This window comes from Ptiloglossa arizonensis, chromosome 13, assembly GCF_051014685.1.
Source record: "Ptiloglossa arizonensis isolate GNS036 chromosome 13, iyPtiAriz1_principal, whole genome shotgun sequence".
Taxonomy (NCBI): domain Eukaryota; kingdom Metazoa; phylum Arthropoda; class Insecta; order Hymenoptera; family Colletidae; genus Ptiloglossa; species Ptiloglossa arizonensis.
Genome location: NC_135060.1, coordinates 2,356,136 through 2,378,382, shown reverse-complemented (window position 1 = coordinate 2,378,382; position 22,247 = coordinate 2,356,136). Strand labels below are relative to the sequence as shown.

General features: G+C 32.8%; 1 protein-coding gene across 1 annotated transcript; it reads left to right on the top strand.

Moving 5' to 3' along the window:
- Positions 1-231: 231 nt before the first annotated feature.
- Positions 232-21,774, top strand: Mnd (L-type amino acid transporter minidiscs). Its single transcript, XM_076325571.1, has 8 exons — positions 232-1,614; positions 9,047-9,265; positions 10,576-10,846; positions 12,316-12,439; positions 14,561-14,761; positions 17,704-17,853; positions 18,555-18,732; positions 19,776-21,774. The coding sequence occupies exons 1-8, from the start codon at positions 1,356-1,358 to the stop codon at positions 19,835-19,837; spliced, it is 1,464 nt and encodes a 487-aa protein (XP_076181686.1). The 5' UTR covers positions 232-1,355; the 3' UTR covers positions 19,838-21,774.
- Positions 21,775-22,247: the final 473 nt, after the last annotated feature.

Sequence of the window (22,247 nt, the reverse complement as noted above, 5' to 3'; positions counted from 1 at the left end):
TTCTAAGCGAATTTCATAGTATTGTAGCGTAGTATTTTCTTCAATTTTCCGATAATCGCATATTCATCAAAATTTTTATTAAAATAATTAATATTTCTGTTAATATTTCAATTCTGTACTTGAGCGGCACGCAAATTTTAGTTTCCTCTTCAAGTAGAGCCGACGCTAATGCAATGTACCGTTCCCAGGGTTTCGACGTGATGCATTAGCACAGTATGGTCGGCGTTAACGTACGGTGTAGTTGCGTTTAATGAAACTTGTGTTCCTTGTTTCGTTTCGTGTTTTCATCGCACGCGACAACGAAAGAACAGATGTTGCCAATACAAAATACAAACTCTATGAAAACGTTGATCAAAGAGGTGTGCACTCGAGCGCGTTTTTTGGACGCGTTTGGAGCGGTTGCATAATTGCTAGAATTGTACATAATGTAGTGCAGTGGAAAATTTTGCATCACAGAAATATAAATGAAACGCACATCAACATAAACGCGGGACAGAGTTTATCAGAATTTCGCGCCGCATGCGTCACGCAGGATGTAACATCGAGTACATACGCGTCAATGATATTTCATTACAAGTTGTACAGTTCCTTAGTTTTATTGTAAACGTAATCTTTGTACTATGTTAATTCGACCGAAAACAATATCGAGGTTACATTTGCCTCGGTTGACACTGTCGCGATCTCCGATCGTTCTACATTGCACCGTTGTGTTCAAAGTACATTACATTCGATAATCGTACAACAATAGCATAAATGCTGCCAGAAATTAATCATTATTGTTTCTCGATCGATTCTCTAGATATTTGAAACATGCTCGACGATAACTGTCGTCGATGTTTCATCGGTTAGACAAAAGCGACAAAATTTTAACGAAGTTACTTGTGCGTCAACGTTACTGGCTCTAATCGTATCTCAGTGTCCAATACGAGTAGGACAAAGTGCCAGAAAGTATATATAGGGAATTGTGTAAAAAATGTACGTGCGTGCTCAAGTTCCCGCGCTTCTGTAAGAATAAATATCAGCTGATTGGGAATTCGATGAAAAGGGCGAAACGATGACGCGTACAGCGTAACAACAAGCCTGCACGAACTCCCGCTGGAAATTATGATCTCCGGCAGGCGTCGCCACTCTCGCTATTGCAGACGGGACTGCAGTCGCGCACGTGTATCCGCTGAGTGAACGACGCCACGCGGGCAAAGCCGGTATTGTTTGTGTGTGTGGGTTTGCTCTCTCTTCATTTTCACACGTGTATCAGGCGTGCTCGTCGCGGTATGATCGCGCTCCACAGTACCTTTTTGACTGTTAACAAGAAAGTATCTAACGAGCAATAATTCCGAGAATCGGAACCTGACACGATGCCAGACAAAGTAGCACCGGCCGAGAAGCAGGTCTTACAGACCTTGAAAACTACAAACGATGAAGCTGTAAAATTGAAAAAAGAGCTCGGTCTATGGAATGGTGTAGCAATCATTGTCGGCATCATCGTCGGTGCCGGAATCTTCGTTTCACCGAAGGGTGTTTTGAGAAACAGCGGAAGCGTGGGCCAGGCTTTGATCGTCTGGATCTTCTCCGGAGTATTGTCACTTATTGGAGCATTATGCTACGCGGAACTAGGTAAGTGTTAGAAATCAAGCAGCTGTTTGGTACGGTGAATGTTATGAACATTTAATTTAGAATTACTATGCGGTCTCAGTCGTGTTACGCGTACACGATCCACGTTTGATGAATCGTATTATCACCAGGAAATGAATGAAAGTTCACGGGAAAACGAATAAAAAGTATAGAATAAATTATTGTTTCTGAAGAATTACTTATCGATGAAAACGAATGCAAAAATATATAAAATTCGGAATTATAAATTAATTCCGAAAATTAAAACATTAAAGTAGTTTACAATAGGTTGTTACTTTTATTTAGACTCGACAAAATGTGAGATAAAATTATATCAAAAATAAAAATTATTACGATATATTCTAAATTTATCAGCCAGTCTGAAGAATATCATTGTGTTTTTTACGATAAGTGGATTTTTTCAGTAATTTTGGATAAAAGATACGATATGCCTTTCGTTATAGATGTTACGATATCTTTATTTTATCATGCCGCGTGTTCCTAATGTTGTGTTTCTCAAGACAGACCTTTTAACTCTTGCGTCATTCTTTCTTTTCTAACTACTCAGGTGCTCCGACATTAAAAAAAACTCGTTGCTGGTTTACTAACACGAACGAAAATTGACTATAACAAATTATTTACTTCTTTTGTGTAAGTTTTGCGTTTAGCGAAATACAATAATTTTGATTGCCATAAGTTTACTTTACATTTATAATATGGTTTCGCTATCTGCAGCAGGTAATGTAGAACACTTTCTCTTTGTCGACTGAAATATCGTTAGAGTTTATCGTCAGATTCCACGATAACTATAATCTTGCGAAATTTATTTCAATTGATATACCGAAAATAATTTGTTGCGGTATTAAAAATACTACTATAAAAAATATGCAATTCGTTTTTTCTTATTGAAAATATTATACAGATAATTTACACTTACTGAAAAATTAATAACACTTTAATCTAAAATTTGTCATTAAAGATGTTTGTATCAAATACTTGACGCAACTAATACGTACATATATATATATATAATATCATACGGTATATGTTACTAGTAGCCGATACTGTAATACAGATTAAAGATTATAAATTGTGTTGTTAACATTGAAATTAGTGATATATTGCCCACGTGAGATAATGTTTTTATTGTTTACAGTAGTTACATTGTACTGGGAAGAATTATTGCGTGTGATTATCTGATTAAAATCAAACAACACGGTGATAAAATAATTCAAAAGCAAATATATAAAGGGTATATTTTTTAAGTTTAATCACTATTCTTTAGATATGTCTGCTAATCTACCAAAGAAATATTTCAAATAAAAGTTAGTCAATTTTCAATCGGCTACATGCTTGAATATTACAAATTTCTAAAAAATGTTTCTTTTCTTCCATAAAAAGTCAGTCACTTGGACAAAATATTTTTAAAAATTTGTAATATTCAAGTGTGTGGTCGACTAGAACTTGCGTAACTTTTTTTCAGGATACTGTATATATATATGTACATATTTAGTATGATTGGAATATCGATGATTATAATAAATATTGAATTTAGTATTAGTAGTTCGAACAATTATGCCAGTTCTTTTAGTCTGGCAGATACATAAATTTACGATGAATGCATTAGCGATATACGAGTGTAAAAAGTTAACACTGACGCAGGCTGTCAAGTCATGTACTAATAGTAGTTTATGTAGGACATATATATGTCCGTGATATTGACACTGACTTCACTTGTATGGTTTTTTGGTACCTTGAGTGAAACCACATATAGTGGGTGGGATAATCTGTCCGATAATACAAAGAGGATTTAAGAAACTCCAGAATTATCTTAAAAGATTGTTAATATCATATTTTATACATTTATGCTTATTTATCTTTTAATTTATTTTATAATTAAATTAACTTTCAAATACATACCGATTGAAATTTTTGTATACAAGCTCTATCAACTAGCTATATTTATACTTGTAATTTTATATCTACATATATTGGGTAAATTTTAAAAAATTTCAAAATTAAAGAATAAAAGTGTTTTAATGTTGGTAGATATGTTAATTTTGCAAATATTTCCACGTTATAAATAGTTTTGAAAGTAACAAATTTTATTCATACGTAGTAGAATTGTTTACAATCGATATCTTGTTTTACACGCGATGGTTACGTAAACATATTCTGTTCGCGGCATACTAAATTTGTTTGTGTAAAACATTTCGTTGAAACATTCAACAATCGCTAATAGTGACTATATCCATATTATAATATACAAATTAATGCGCGTTGTTCACAATAAGTATCACAGATGTTCTTTAATACGTATTTATAGTACGCATTACCAGACTAAAATAGATAGCTATCAAGGTATTAGATTTGTACTCTTTGAATTGCTATGTCGCATCTGCATCTCGTCACTCCAAATGTATACAAAAAATAAACAGTGTTTTAACGTTGCTTTGAAAAACAATTACCTCGGAAACTGTTAATTTTAGAATTACCTTAATATTTTTATTTTTTATATTCCTTAGGTTTATTCGTAGTTTTTTAAATTTTCAAGTTTGAAATATTTCATTACGAGAATTTTAAATTCCCTAATGAGAAATTGTGTAGGAGAGAATATCTTCCTACGCCAGTTAACAATACCCGATGCTACGAAAATGCAAATTAGAAGTACATATCAAACCGTTGACTCAGAAATTCATGCGGTTGTTTAAAATAGTTTCAGGAAGCAAATCCAAAAATGTTTCGACATTGAAAACCGTGTGTTTGAGCAATTTGGCACGCTTGATGAAATGGTAGCGACAATTTTACGTCATTTTTAGAAACGTATAGTTCGAGTACAGCTTTCCAAACTTTTTTCGAAGGCAACCCTCTCCATTTAGAATTTTTCGCGCGAAAAATTTCTAAAGAAAATATTTCTATTACGTTTTCTCGACCAATTGGCAACTAAGATGTCTTTATTGATTTTGATCGATTAAATTGTTTACTCGTTGAAGATAACAGAATATTTAAGGAAAGTCTCTGGGGGAATTAAACGCTTGTGAAACTCTCGCAATAAGATGTATATAAATTACATTTAGTATGTTTCATATTGCAAGTAATAAATATTGCATATTTACATAATTTTCTTCGACTAAAATTTAGGAGTGGGAATGTTTATTAAATGCGATAAGCGATGTATTAAAACTGATACGAATGCTCAAGAGGAATGCTTAAACGGTTTTATCCATATACGAAATATGCGAAGTAACTGCAGAAATTTTTATCTAGATAAGAATGTTGTCCATCTCTGATTCATGTGAGCTCACATGGCAGAGTTAAATACTTTCGATGAGATCGTGCTTGAATTTTGTTCTTTTTAACGAAAATACTTCTTCGTTAAAATAATCCATTGACCTCTACCCGTTGAGGTTGAAAGCGTTGTTTCGTGACAATTGAAGAATATACGCAGCCATTGTTACCAGTTTTCAAGCGTTTTATCAATTACGGTCGCATTACTTATGCTTTCAGTACATTGTCCTGGAACGTCTTGATATCATCTTCTTCTGATGTAGCATAACAGTTCTATAAGTGTATTCAAGAGTTCAGTGTAACACGCATTCTGAGGGGGAACGAATATTCACGAGTAACAAAAAGGAACAAAGTACAAATTAGAGTCTCGATAGAGAAAACCGTAAGATAAGTTCAGTTTCCAGTAAGTTCAAACGACGAATTGATATTTTCAAGAACCAGAATTACGTTGATCAATCTTCACTCCAATGTGAATGATCCCAATTTTGACGAAACTTTAATTTTTAGTATGCAAACAATGCATACACGTAATTTCTTCGAATACATTCTCTATGATTTCGAGCGAAACATATGTATACTGTGCAACTACCGATAAAATAAATTAACGATAAAGTAAAAGGATCACTGCTACCACTTTTATTCCCAATATTTTCGAAAAGAGGACACGGTGAAATATTTTTATTTTGAATTCACTACGAGCTATGCGTATCTTTACTTTGTACCAATAGAGTGTATAGATATTGAACATTCGAAACATAAAACGAGTTTCAGAAATCTCCTTTAGATGATAGACGGTAGTCTTGCTCAGACAACGTTGTTTACAAATGATTACTCAACTTTCTTATCAGTTTCTTTGATCAATGTATATACCGTATTATTATTTGTCAAAACTCCCAGAGAATGTGTTTTAAAGCCTTTTTTTTTTATCTCCAATAGTTTTCAGGGTAGCACAGGGAATGAAACTTTGGAGAAAACCCCTTGAACTTCGGTTATAAAATATAAATTATAAAATATAAAATTTTATCAAAAGCGAGGGGTTTGGAGGAGACTATGTAAATGTTCATTGTACCGACTATGTAAATGTTCAGTGAACCAGGTTATATACGAAAAATTCGTAGAACTGTTCAAGATATATGATTACTTTATCACATACATCCTGATATGATTACTATTATTCAGGATATTGATTTTCATACAAAACATGGGGGCTATCGATACGAGCTGGCCAACTAAGATAGATGGGTACTCCCGTACACACAGCATAGCCGGAAAACGAAAACAACCCAGGTATGGAATCCGAGATATCTGTGAAGTAGACAGCGCGATGTCATCCGGTGATATCAAATATTAACCCAAAGATACACATAACTGATAGAGTCGGGTAAAGTCGAATACGGGAACCATCGAAAAAAGTGGTTCTCATATTTTTTTCATCCCCTTTACCCTTTACATCGTTGAAAATTTATGGTGCAAAGTTTTTCTTCTACGGATTCTACCTATCGACGTTTACCGTATTGGTATTTAAGGGGTGTGCCTGGTTCGAAGCCCTAAAAATTGAGCAATATTTGAGATTTATCAAATTTTACAGTGACGAAGAGTTGCACGCACGCGAGAGTGATAAACGTGAATATGTGTATTGGTAAAATGGAAGTATTATCGGAAAAATATCCTAGCTAGAATATACGCACGATGAGTCGTAGACAGTGCGTGAAAGAAATACACGTGACACGGTATTCCTCGAGAAGTATTTAATTCGCTCTTGAAGTTTTAATAACACATTCTTGTCCTCGATATACAGGGTGATTCTAGAAATTGAGACAAGCTTCACGACTTTTCTAAACAAAGATATAAAAAGTCGATATAAAAAAAAAGAAAAAATTGAATGTTACGAAGAGGACTATCTCTTCGCGATATAATTCATTTACTTGATGCAACGAAGCAGCTGTAATAAATCAATCTTTTCATTATTCTGTCTGTAAAAGTATGAAAGTACGACCATTGCGAACATAATACTTTACAAGATATTTCATATTTTACGTTTGGATATTGTTTCAACAAGTGTTCAAACATTCCACCATTACAGTCTGAAAATTTTCTCGCTCGTGTTTTTATATTTCCCACTGTGCGTTGAGGAGCAGTTGTACTCGAGCAATTAGTTTCAATTTTAACTTTCGTGTCTTCGATTACAATTGGCCACGAATACATTGCATTTTTCACAAAATATTCCAAGAAGATGGAACACCATAATCGCTCGGATTGTGAGATAATACACAAGGGAAACGTATCGAGAAAAATGTTTCGGGAACACGATGTTCCATACCTCGGTCACTCGACTCTTCTTGCAAAATTTTCTAACAGATACAGTGTACTCGCAGACTTTTGTTTCGATTGATGACACAAAAGTATTAACCCAAACCCATTAAACGCACCCCTGCAACCAACAGATAGCTTTTGAGAAGGAAAAACACATGTGACGACTTGTAACCAACAAGGGTATCGTTTAACAGATCACTTAAGTGTGCCTCAAGTAGATCGTTGCATTTGTTACACATACTATATATATATATATATGCATCGAGCTGACGAACTCGTTCACACATAATGATGCAGTGGTGATTCTACCGTGAAGTTTATGAAATTTAATCTGTCGATAAAAACTGATCAATTCGAACGGAGCACAGAGAACGTTACGATTACGTTACACTGTATGATAAAATGTGATGATAAATAATCCATTGTTAGAAAGCTTACGCAGACACGTGGAACGAAGTGTTCCATTTTGTAATCAACGAAGAAATAGTAAGATAATTCGTTGTGAAAAATGACGTCATAGTTTGGCAGACAATGTTAGAATATATAATATACCTAGAGAAATAAGATTCAAAATTCTACAACATTCGTTGGAAAGTAAAAGTAATTTTTTTTATCTTTTCAGGATAATGCTCTTAGAACTTGAATATTTAAGAAAGTGTATAAAAAGAAAGATCGGTTTTTTTTTATCTCTAAACCAGATAGACTCTTTAAAAGGCATTGGTTTCTTTTGACACCATGATTCAAGTCTTTTAAGTATTGATTAAAGCTCGAGGGCATCCAATAAACGATGATCGCACTTACAGAGGTTTAAATCATCAGCATCCAACAAGCAGTCATTTCTATAGAACTCTTGAACGATCATTCAATATTTTTAATAAATAAACTGGGTAGAAGGGGCTCAAGATAAAAGCCTCGGAGAACTTTCAATACGGATACAGTGTGTCTTGATGTAACCTTTAGAATAAGAACAATTCATTTAATATATTTTAATGCATGAAAAGGCAGGCATGGTAAATGTTCGATACATGATTCGACAAATACGTGCACGTACAATTAGTAGAGTTTCGAATTCCATTTTCTCGAAAGCTTTTACCAAAAAAAATTGTTTTACATTTTCGATTTACTCTCGCAGAAGAAGTTATTTCTTTCCTGGTTCTACCACGATTTCGACCGCACCTAATATAGTATTAATACTAATTTAAACTGTAGTTAATAAATTCATATTTAATAGTAATATTGCGTATTATCAATTTTATTACGATACCTTTGTTGCGTGTCGAAATTTTTAAGAAACACCGTATAGTGTTTTATTCACAATGAAAGATTACAAACGTCTGTCCCCAATTTTCATGGAACTTTGCCAAATGTTCATTGATCTAACCCAAGATCTGTACAATGTTCCGTTGTTGTTACTTTTCGACTTTAAAAGAGCACTCCTTACATCGAAATCAACTATTTTATTTACAGTTATACAAATCTTAAACTACACGAACTACACTATTTCAAACATTTTTGAATATCTTTTGCAATTTAAGAGTTACACAGGCGCAAATAAAATAGTATAATAACGATGTCTTCCTTAAACTCGACATGTGTGAAAAAACAACAAAGTGTAGTACTGTTCTTAGATTTGACCAATAAACATCCGTGTTCGTCAAGTTTTATCCAAATAAGCGTCTGACAGTTCGTAGTCTTCCTTTCTTATTGTTAGAGGAAAATAGAACACGGCGTAAAATTTCCACGGATCAATGAATGTTTATTCAGGACGTATTCGTTGGAAACGGTCCAGATCGATGAAGTTTTCTTTGTTTTTGAGTAATATGTGAATTTTCAGGTACCATGATTCCGAAGTCTGGAGGTGATTACGCGTATATTAGCGATGCTTTTGGGCCTCTACCGGCGTTCCTGTATCTGTGGGTAGCATTGTTTATCCTAGTTCCAACTGGAAATGCAATTACAGCTCTAACATTTGCACAGTACATTTTGCAACCAATCTGGTTGGGTTGCACGCCCCCTTATACAGCAGTGCGGCTACTTGCTGCTGTTATCACATGTAAGAGCAACGATAAAACATATTAATACCTAAACAAATTTCCTACTTTTTCAGCGAGACACATATTTCACAATCGTGTCAAGTGAATTGCTCGAAACAATTAGCAACTACGGAAACTATTCGAGATAATTGCATTGTCAAGTACCTAACACTTTAAAGTATTTATTCGTACAAATAACTTTTCGGTAAGCAATTATGTATTCTAATTACTTGAAATTTACCGGTTGGTTCGTTGAATTTCAACCACTGTTCGAGTAAAATTTTTTGCTCGTCTCTGTTCACAACTTATTCGTTTAACTTTTCGAGAAAATTAATTTGCACCAAGAAGATTATACCATTGCATTCGAAAAATAGACGCGTCACTCCATCAGAGGAAAAAATATGTTCGAAGGAAGCTGAATCACGGATTAAACTGTGTTAAATCGTGCCAAACTTTTCCCCGCTTTTTCTTGCCTACGCTTATGAAAGAATTATAGCTTGTCCCAGTTCCTAGAATCATTCACTGATCGATTACTTTAGAACGGTATTATTGAGGACTCGAACGAAGTGGAAGCACTCGGTATAAGAACGTTGTTGCGCGTGGAAACATGCAATCTCAAATTGCTGGAGAAGTTAACGTGTCGCAATTTTTTATTTCCCATACGCGGGAAATGATCGTAACTCAACGAAACTCGGGCAAGGTCATCGAAAGGAATTACAAAACGGTCTTCAGAACGCGACTGAAGTCCAAACATCGAATCAGAGTTACCGCAATTGGTTTCAGTTTGAGCTCTAGATACAACGAAGTGTAATTCAAGTCAAACCGAACAAACAATCGATACCCGATTACAAATCGGTTCACATTTCTCTCATTTTGATCACCGAAAATACAAGGGGGCGTGGCCAAAGGGAGATTAATCCGTTCATCCGTTAATTCCTTAATCCGTTAATTCGTTTATCCGTTTATCTATCGTCTATTATCTACTATCTATTATCTACTTATAAGATTATTCTATATCGGATGATTTTTCTAATCAAATTTTTCTAACGTTTACTAAAATTTTCCATTTGCCCCGATAACTCCCGAATTCTCCTAAAAGTTTGACGCAAATTTTTGTTCCCCCTTTTTGTTTTAAAGTATAATGCAATTATCTGTTTCCACCTCTGCTATTTTGTCGTTCCCACAGAGGCATTTCGTTAATTATTTTGAGCAATGTAACGATCCATGTATCTCAGCCAATCGCAAAAATTTGGTAATTCGTGTAGATCTTGTATCGCGCAAAAATTACGTTGCATCTTTTGAGATAAGATAGTGAAATTATTCCTCACAGGTATACTGACCGCTATCAACTGTTACAACGTGAAATGGGCCACCAGAGTGCAAGACATATTCACTGGAACCAAAATCTTCGCCCTGGTGATCATCATGATCGCCGGATTTTGGTGGCTTTGCATGGGGCACACCGAAAATTTCCATCACCCCATGGATGGAACCAACACACAACCCGGCTATATAGCTCTGGCCATATATTCGGGCCTGTTTTCTTATTCCGGTTGGAATTACTTGAATTTTGTTACCGAGGAGCTACAAGAGCCGTACAAGTAATTATCGGTCGTTCTTTCTCTAATTAATTACAATGAATCATGCGTACAAAAATTCGTATCCGTTCTGTTTAAAATAACGCCTAAAATACTTACTTCGCAAAGTGAAAACACTGGTACACATTTTTATATTTTTTCTTTGAAAATTCAAACAGGCAAAAATAATATTTTTATATTTCATTCTTGAAGGTTCTTTCATGATAAACTTCGTTCTATTAAACGATGTATTATAATTCTCTGTGTATATTTTCCGACATTATGAAAAACAAATTTAACGATCTGTGACACAATAATATTCAAGCTGGCACGTGATCGGGAGTGAAACACATAATGGGCATTTCTTTTTTTGTCGATAAAAGCAGACTCCCAAAGGAACTCTGTTGCATTGTTCGTTTTGTCTGGATAAAAAAGTTGTTGACTATAATTTATTTCGGATCTCGTGTGACCTTACACATTATAATGTCGTATGTTGTAAAATTCATCTTTTTCAATCTCATAAAATAATAACACGTTATTTAAAGACAGGATGTCGATCTTGAAATAATCTTCGAGGCACAAAAATTAAAATGTCGCTGTAATTCTGGCAAATGGAAATATTTTCGGAAAATCAGTAATTTAGGTATTATTTAAAACGATACTTATTATATCCCGAGACACCTACATCTTTTACATTTATGCCACGTCTTTCTCGTCATTCGACGTATCTTTCTTATTTGTCACGAAGTGTAACAGCAATACGCCTACATAGTTGCAAAAGGTTTGTGAAATATTCGTAGAAAATATTTTTCACGGATGCTCTCCCTCTCTCTCGTTACGCATGTTTTTGCACGATCGTGTAAAAGAAAGAAATTGGAGCGGATTGAACTTTTAAACATTGTCTCAAACAAAGACCTTTGTAGAGTTCAGGAAGCTATATTTAAATCAGTATAAAAGTGGTACATCTGTGAAGGATCTTTATGCAGTTACGGAGCTATATTTAAATCATGAATAAAACGTTCGCGTTTAATATATACCATTCAATTATCAATGATTTTTCATGCCATTATCAAGTGCAAACATCGAATCGTATTTTTGCAATGCACGTCACGAAATAAATGATTTCCTAAACGGCAATTTTACTTTCCAATAATACTTTTTTTATAAATAAAAGCAACATCCTTTTGGAATAAATGTATCCACGTTCCGGAGAAATATAAAGAATCGGAGAAAAAAATTATAGTATTGATCAAATTTCAATTTTTCGCATACAGTCTCTTCAGGGAAAAATTATTTTCTTTAAAAACAAAACTTCATTATTTCTTCCATGTTACGATATTTAAAATAATTAAAACACTAAACGTATATCTGTGAATTAGTCGTTTCTGTAAAGGTTAATACGTAATAAGAAAGGAACGATTTCTAATAACAAAATCAAATCAACAATTATTCTGTGCTAAATATATACCAACGTTTGATTCTTATTTTCACAGGAATCTTCCAAAGGCAATTTGTATATCGTTACCGCTGGTGACCGTAATTTATGTCCTAGCGAACGTTGCCTACTTCGTGGTGTTAACGCAAGACGAAATTCTTGCATCGGATGCAGTCGCTGTTGTAAGTTTTCCATTCGTAAAATTATTTGTACGATTGAGTTACGAGAAATTGAAAACAAAATTGGTGCAAATCAATTTTACGTTGTTTTGATAAATTAACCTTTACTACGATATTATGTATTCTAAAAAAATGTTCCATTTCAATGAGTTATATTATTCGTCTAAAGAAAAATAACTTTTATCAATTTTATTACCCACATTGCATTCCATAGATATCTTTGGAACGATATCTTTTAAAACGATACCGTTAAAAATATATACTCTTCGTTCTTCTTTAATTGCACGATTAAATCAGATCTTTCTTGGTTCGTTATGAAATACAATTGCTTTTATATCAAAATTATCATCCGATCGATCTGCACTAATTTCTGGCGAAATTTCAAATAAGTACAGTAGCACTTCGATAAAAATTACAAACTCGAGTTCGTTCGGAGACTTTTAACGAGTACGATAGACAATTTCATCTCGATAGGAATTGATTCTCTTTATCTCTATTCGAGGTTGAGCGTAGGCGTGTACGTGAAATAGAACAACAACGAGCGAGTTTACATTACGTGAACTGCTTTGTTAATCACCAATGCAAAATAACGATTTCATATTCATGAGTGTAGTACCCATGGATCAATGATATCTTGCCGATGAAAATGAGTCTAAATTTGTTCTTGTTTTTAATTGTACGTTATAGACAATTTTTTACTTATAATTTTATTAACGTGCAATTATAAACAGTCCGAACGATATTGTGTTTGGACACATTTTCATAGAGAAAACTTCGTCAATCTGTTCTACTACAAATGTATTTTTATAGAGATGTAATACAATCTATATAAACATCGTAATGTAATAATTTTTATAGTTTTCAGCTGTTGCAGTACTGATAAATACTCTCGGTATATTACATTCACTTTTCTCGCCATATTATAAACCCGAAACTCAGCCTCGGGTTTAGATAAAAATCACTACTTACTCCGCTTTCAAGTGGACTGGCGCCGCCAATTTTGTCACTCGAAGACAGAAATCACCGTAATTAATTCCAATCGTATAAAAGTTTACAGTACAGATTTCACACTAAACATTAAAAATTAATACATGGGGTTTCTACAAAAAATGTAACTTTTTTCTTATCTCAACACGTAAATTCGTTCAACTAGGTACGAACGATACTCTATACATCTGCTTCGCTAATCTCGTCCGGATAAAAAAAAAGTGTGTTGTCATTTTCTAACATCTGCCATCAATTGGTTAATATCTAAAGTATTGTATTCGATATGTGTATCACAAATATTGAGTAACTTAAATTGTTATCTCTTTTACTTACGCTACTATCATTTACGAAAGCTCGGTTAATCATTTAAACATATAGATTGTTTTCTTCAAACGTTTCTGTGTTGCATTGATCGATCCCAAAGTGAAGTATTATTCGGATAAATTTTTTATGTATTTAATCATTCGTGACATCCGCTACACGCACTTAAAAGTATTTAATTAGGCACTTGTGTAATACAGAATGATTTAAAAAAACGCGATATGAACCGCAATGCGTCAATTACGTAGCAATCGTTAATTTACAATATATTAATCGTAACTAATTATCCGCACAAGCAATAAACGACAAAAATATTATTACTCGAATAACTTCTATAATTTAACGAACAGTTAGCAAGGGTCAAAAATATATGGCGGCATTGTTTTACTTTCAAAAAGATTTATTTTAAGGATATAAACTCCTGACAAACACCGTTAGATGACGAGCGATTTAAACAATTTTGTGCGGATATTAACAAGTACCTATTACATACACGCTGGCCTAAAAAAACTTGTCGATACTAGTACAAATACGCTGGAGTCATTGCCAATCAGCAAACCTAACTTAACCACATTCTACTGATTGAAAGTTGAAACGCACCTATGCATTTTGTAATATAAACAAGTTTTTTTGAGGTCAGGGTACATTAACACAGAGTTTCTTAAACTATAAGTCACGACCTCGAGGGGTTGCAGAAAATTTTGAAAATTAAGACACGTTCTTTGTATATTATTTTCGTATAACCGAATATTTGATCTGTGTATAAAAAATAGTAAATAGTTTTATCTTTCGCTCACAACGGTTGTTCTTTTCCAGACTTTTGGCAACAAACTGCTGGGTGTAATGTCCTGGATAATGCCACTTTTCGTGGCCTGTTCAACTTTTGGTGCTCTGAACGGAGCAATTTTCGCGTCATCACGATTGTTTTTCGTTGGAGCCCGTAATGGACACCTACCTTCCGCCATTTCTCTCATCAATGTACGAAATTTAACACCGATGCCATCGCTCATCTTCCTTGTAAGTCTCTTTTCTTTTTTTTTTTTTTTTCGTGTTTTCGTTTCTGTTGTTAACAGTACGTACGTAATAGTGTACTACTGAAAAATATAAACGAGAGCATACATCGCAACAGACCATGTTTAAGGTGGACCAAATATAGCGAGGCCATAAATACTGAAGCAAGCAAAAACAATACAGTATCCTTAAGTCAGAATTGGACATTATTCGAATAATCTTTGATTCTATTTTCTATCACCGAAAATTAAAATGTTTACATTCATCTTTATATTTTTACGAGAGCATTACCAATAGATTGGCGAAGTTTTTCCAATACATACAACACCATTCGGACTATTAATAATTACACACAATTATATTTGAGAAGTATCCAATTACGTGTAATTAAAAATAATCGGAATAAAGTCGTGTTTACACTCGTTTTAATTGGTTAAACTTCGTTAATCAATTGGTAATATTCCCACGAAGATATGATAATAAATATACAAATTTTAATTTTCGTTCCTAGATGACTCATCCCAACCACTGAACACAGAGAAGCTCGCTTGCTGTTACTCAGTCTCTTGCAGAGATTACTACAATACTTTGAGAAAAAACTTTTTCCTAATTTCCCATATTCGTTGTTTGTGATTAACCATAAAAAAAAAGAAAACAATGTCGATAATCTCGGACACTTTAAAATTATGATACATTTCCATGTTCTGTAGAACAATTTATATACATACACATCTTCCAAAGTGGTTTACTTTACGTTCGTCGATATAACACGTAAGACTTTGGCTTCTTAACATTTAGCGAAATCTTCTAACTTTATTATCGTGTTCCATGAACTCTTGTCGGTCACTTTACGACACGAATCATTTTATTATCATACCGAAAATTCCAGTTGTTTCTGGCATTAATCACCTTACCTTTAGAGAATGAGAAATAACTGAGAGGCAAATATAGGTAGTGTCGTAAAACGTTAATACAGATGTTCATAAGTGCTTTCAGGTTATTACAAAGGGATCGGGGAAGGCTTTTCAGCTCGGGACGTGCTGTTTGTACAAACATCGCAGTCATTTACTGATAATCGATCCGCTTCAAAATTCACGGGAAAATTGCTTATATTTTAATAATCGAGGTTTTTATCACGTAGTGGTGGTTACTTTCTGATGCCTGTTGTCGGTTTTAGAATCCAAATACGTATATCTTCACGCTGTGGAATATTTTTCTATTATTTTCACTCAGAGATCTTTAGCTTTATCGATACACAAGCTCTGTTTTTAAAAAACAAATTTTATCATCCGTTTCTCCTTTGTTTCGCAGAAAGAAAAATCAATGTATAATATAATTGACACTGATTTTCACCTATATACCTCTTGTTTCTAATTATTCTATTGTAAAATGGATGTAACTACTGAAATTTTAAAGAAACATTCGTATTGAAATATTTCAATAGCGTAACGCAATGATACAAGATCGAGGTAATATTATGTTTATATCGAAGAAAAGAATTAACTGTAGAAATTCAATAAACAATGTCTTGCGAAGTCTAATCTTTTTAACGTAACTAATAATTTATTCGACTTTGCAAATTGTATGTCTACCATTATTAACGATATACGTATACTACAGAACAAATGAAATAAAATCCAAATCCAAGTCGAACTTCACTCGTATTGTAGAAAATGTTCTCCTTATTTCAGTTAAAAGTGTGGGAGATAAAAGATAACGCTATTATTGATTGACATATGTGGATCAAATTAACAACGATAATCCATTTATCGTAAGTAATATTTGTATAAAGTACGACGAGCTAATGCTTCTGTGATATTGGAAGCGTTTAACAATATATAGTAGATTGATCTTTTCTTTCGAGCAACGAATAACATCGTTTATCGGAACCTGCAGCAACAAATATTCTTATGCACATTTATTTCTCCGCGAGATAATAAGAAATACGTACGAACTAAATAAATTCAATCCTCAAAAGATTAATCTGTAACAGTTGAACTTTAAGAAATAAAATGGAAAAACGAAACGATGTAATCGATACATGAATTATTCAATACGTTAAAGCAACTAATACTTTCATATTGAATCTTCGTCAGCAATTATGGTTGCTTTCGTGGCAAAGCTTTCGAGAAAACAGTTTCAGAAAGAAAATAATAATAGTCTCTTAACCGATCATTAATAATCATGTTTCTAGTAAAAACAATTCTACCTTTCCCCTATTTTCTTTCCACAAACATAATAGTCATTCTGTACGTAACGCGCTTTATTAATCATCATCTTGATTTGCGTTTGCTAATTGAGAGCAATAAATTGGATCTTTCATCCTGTTAACGGTCTCTTTGATGATCAATAACGGCAGCCTTTTGAATCAAGAGTAACTCGGTTATTCAAATTTTGAATTACCTCGGCGATGGCGTTATTGTTAAAAAAAACCTCTGTTTAATTGTATCGCAATTTAACACTTGATCATTTAATTCACGAATGGATTAATAACCATTCTGATCCTTTTCGACCGAACGTTGAGAAAGTTGACACAAACTGTGTGCAAAATAACTAATCTTGAAATTTTACTTATTCTTCGAACGAAGAAATTACTTGTTGACTGTTTGCCATTTTCTTAAACCAAGAAATTACTCGTTGACTTTTTACCATTTCCTTAAACCGACAAACTTACTTTTCAGTGTTTGCCGTTTCTTTTTTGTATATTTCTTAAATCGAAAAATTGCTTTTCGGTATTTAATTTTTTCCTTAATCAAAGAATCACGTTGCCTTCTTGGCTGTTCCTCGAACTGTGATTTTTAACGGAAATAATTACACCGTAAAAATCCATCGAGGGCATCGATGCAATTACGAAACGGGACAAATGTAGAAATTCACGGGTCTAATTTTTATTTCGCTCTTGTACTCGAACTCGAGCTCAAGCGTTAAACTATAATTTCCGTTTCTAGTGCATTATCACCCTGGCACTTCTGATCATAGAGGATGTCTACGTGCTAATCAATTATGTCAGCTTCGTTGAGGCACTATGCACCACGCTCTCCGTGTCTGGTCTCCTCTGGCTTCGCTACAAAAGTCCCAATCGCGAACGACCGATAAAGGTACGTCCAGAATTTTTGGAAATTCGTTTCGTTTCTTTTTTTTCTGCTGAAAACGAAACACGATTTTTTTCGAGCGTACAAACACTTTATTAAATTGTATATTCTCCGTTTTGGAAAACGAAACGACTTCACGAACAACCCAATACAATCGTCGTCCAATTCCATCGTGTATACGCTGCTCGAAAATAATTGGAGCACGCAACTAACCGAATACTTAACAAGATTTCTTTCGAAGTCATTCGATAGTTCGGAACAAAGATGGGAATTATGTGTTTAAAAAAATATTCGAACGGTGGATACTTTATCAATTTGTTTATTTCCTCGATATAAGCTGGTCTTAGCTAACTATAACAAGTACATTAAATACGTATTGAACACGAGTTTGATTTAAAGTTGTAGGTATAGTTCGCTGAGCTTAGTTCAGAACGGAGAAATAAACGTATCGATAAAGTTGGAATTTTTTAAATAATCAATTCTAGTTCATTATTTTTACTGTCCTTGCAGTACAAAGACAACCTTTCGTATTACGAAGTTTAAATGAAATAATTATACCGATATCTTCGATGACCTGGAAAAACCGAGTATAACGATATTTGTGAAATGTATTACATTTAAAGAGAACCGGAAAAAAAACAATAATTCGTTCGTTGTTCCATATAAACGAAGTTGTTGAAAGAACTACTTTTCTCGTCCAATTGCAGGTCTCGATCGTCTTACCAATTATATTTTTCGTCATTTGTGCATTCCTGGTGACCCTTCCCTGTTACGTATCGCCATGGGAAGTCGGTGTAGGTGTGATAATCATCTTATCTGGCATTCCTGTGTACTGGATATTTATTCACTGGAAAAGGAAGCCCAAATGGCTCATAAGGACGTCACGTAAGTAACAAGTGTTTGTTAAAGGCTTTCCAAATTATCTGTTACAATCGCTAGAAATACTTATAACTCTTCGTTACGATTGAGCCGGTAAAGACCAAACAAACGGTTATTATTTTCGTTTAAGGAAACATTTTCGTTTGAAAATATTACGAATTTTACATAATTTTTTACAGAAAACAAATGAATAGACAAAACTTCGTATACATATTTATATATGATTCAAATCAGTAATACAAAAGGAAAAAAATAATAATTTCTATAGAAATATAAAGAAAATATCTAAAATTGTTGAAATAGCCATGTTTTGTAGTAAAATTTCATTTTTGAATCAAATATAATAACAATAATAATAAAAATTCTCTACTCCGGGTTATAAGGGAATATTTGTTCAATGGTGTAAAGAAATACGGTTTCGGGAAGAATGCGTTTGAAGTTTTCGAAGAAATGTGTAAAATGAACTACAGTCAAGGATGGACAAAATTTTGATCTAGATGAAAATTTCATCCGTTACTCGTTGATTAAAATTTCGAATTTAAATTATAAAATGAAGTATTTCAAAACGACCAAATACAATTTCAATTGAACAATCGAACAAACATTGCGAATAGAACACTACACGTTGATTTTATACGAACAGAACTTTGTCCATCTCTGACTAGAATTTACTTCTATTCCCTGGAAGTTGTTGTTCCTTTCTTAGACTTCCTTTTAAGGAAGTAACGTTCGTGTGGTGACGTTATTTCTGAAACCGTGACACACCGACTTAATTTTCACTACGAACCATTTCCGTAAAATGTTTACACTGCTCCCTTAAATTACACGCGTCCTCCGTTATTTATTGCGATAACGAAACAATCATCCTTACCAAGTACAAAAAATATTCTTGGCCCCATTGATACGTTACTCGTGGAGGAATATTTTTTCGTATTCAACGTAACACATAACTAGACCGAATAAAAATATAAAGAGGTAAAATATTCGATTCTACGTTGGTGTTAATTTTATTCTACACGAGTAATAAGTTGTTGCACCTTCTGTTGCAGATAATTTCAATATGGTGTGTGCGAAACTATTCATGTGCGTGCAAGAGGAGAAAAGCGATTGAGCGCAAAGTGTTCTATCGTAATGTATAGTTTTCTATGAAATTTGCATAGTATGAATGCGTGCTGCATCGGCCTACCGACTCTATTGCTTGTAAATTCAATCGAGTAGACGATAATTATATTTTATCGTCCAGAAAACGAGCAATTATCTGGTCTTGACTGAACTGAATACAACATTCCAATAAAATCTATGTTGCTTCGCGCAAAACTTATAAATTAACGAGTCATGCAACAGTAATCGTATCGTATTTTTATACGATGGTATGTACAATGAGTGTAAAAAGTATTCGTAGAGCAAGTAATTTAGGGGCAAAGATTTTTTATAGCTCCGTTTATCAATCAATTTTCATGAAACAGTTTGGACACATTTACAGAAGTATCTAGAATAAATTTGATGTAAAATAAACTCGGATATTTACGCCTTTTAGAAAAATATTCAAAAGAATTTAATAATTGGCAAAAACATTGACAAATTGAACTTCTTTGGACGTTGTGTTCTATGGAAATAAAATATCATAAATACAAAGTCTAAAACTTACACGTTATTGTTTGGAATTGTGCAAATGCAATTATCTACTCTGACATTTCAAATTCTCACCTTCGTATCGGCATAAATAATATGGAAATTAAGTATTAAAAACAATAATTTTGATGATCCGTTGAAATTCCATTGAATAATTTTATAAAATATGAAAATCCAAGTTCTTTTCACATCAGACATTTCGAGAAATATGTACAAATTGTTTGTGTTATGGAAATTTATTGTTAAACGAAAATATACAAAATTTTTTCTGAAATTACTTTTTGTAAAAATACATTTTACACTCACTGTATGATACATACAACCAATCGCAAAAGTCTACATCCACTTTCATCGATTGAAATATTATGGACAATACAAAAGAGTTTTGATAATCCCATAGGTAATACAGTAAAATATAATTAAACCATTTGTCAGTTAAAATTAGAAATATTTTAAAAAAGATAATATTTATTAAACTTATTTATACGGAAATATCAACAAATACAAAATATAGTCATACAAAAATATACATTGAAATATCACAGGTACATTAAATTGTACAATAATTGTTCTTATCATTATATATACTAATATTTTGTTGATCCTTTATCGTAAACATAAACAATTCTAGAATAGTGTGCATCCCTTTTTCGGCTTTTGTACCATTTTATGTAGATGGGTGTATGTAGACTTGTGTGACTGACTGTACATAAGATTTTCATTGACTGTGTCAATTACTATATAGAGTCTTATATTATATGCAATAACAAGTTTTCTACTAATTCACTCATGAGAATTGTATAGCATAATTACAGATATTATCTAAATTTAATTCTAAGAGAATTACTTCTTAATTTGCATTTGATTGTGTTTATTAAATCTTTTTGATCGATAAGATCGCCTCAAACTTATAATATAAACATAATTGAATAGTGAAATTCTTATTAGGGTACAAAAAAATCTTAACAAAACGTGTCCGACAATTAATCGTTTATGAAATACGCAACTTTTTAATTTGCATGTTTATATAATTGTACATATTATCCAATATGTAAAAGATTTTATCAATTAACAACTGAGGGATGTAAGAAATTTTATGCAGATTTTTGGTACTAACTAGTAGTTTTGTACCAAAGTAAATGGTCAAATAGACGCTTCGAATTTTTATAATAAAAATTGACTTTCCAATATACTAATTTCTTGTACAAAAATCATGTAAAAGATACCATTAATTTTCGAACATTTATTAAAATTGATTATTTTCTGTAGATAATTGTACGTGTCAAACCATAGAAGTGCAAAATATTCATTCCATGAAAACACATTTTGTACTTTGATCAAAATTGATTTACAACGCACAAGATAATTATTAATTTATTTTAATCGTGACCACACTTTTAGAAAACTTTTATGCACAATTATCTTAATTTTGTTTGTTTGTGATTAATTGTGCTTGGTTATAGTAATTGCAGTAATGACAAATTCATTAATTGCACACACATAATATTGTAATATAAATAATGTAGTCGTACATGTTTAAACTATTTAATTGTATATACAACACGAGCAACTATATTTTATTATTTATTATAATTCAAATATTGACAAACTCATTTGTCCAATAAATAATTGGTACTAGTGTTGTCGATAAATTACTAATTACTGTTTTTATGTAACCCCTTTATTTGCCACATTTTTATTGTGAATTGATAAATTACTTTTGGAAAACCTAAGAAAGAAATACCTCTATTGCGGTATTCTTTACAGAAATCTCACTATTATGAAAAAATATTTCCAATTTTCTTCAAGTATAGTAAAAAAAATTCTTTGTTTTTTTATATACTAATGCGAAGTTTATTTAATTCGCAATTATATTTTTCTGACTATAT

Bases quoted from the DNA above. Each gene is read 5' to 3' on its own strand.
- Mnd (XM_076325571.1), top strand. From the start codon at position 1,356: ATGCCAGACAAAGTAGCACCGGCCGAGAAGCAGGTCTTACAGACCTTG. The intron at 10,847-12,315 runs GTAATTATCGGT...TTATTTTCACAG, and splicing joins GAGCTACAAGAGCCGTACAA to GAATCTTCCAAAGGCAATTT. The intron at 17,854-18,554 runs GTACGTCCAGAA...GTCCAATTGCAG, and splicing joins ATCGCGAACGACCGATAAAG to GTCTCGATCGTCTTACCAAT.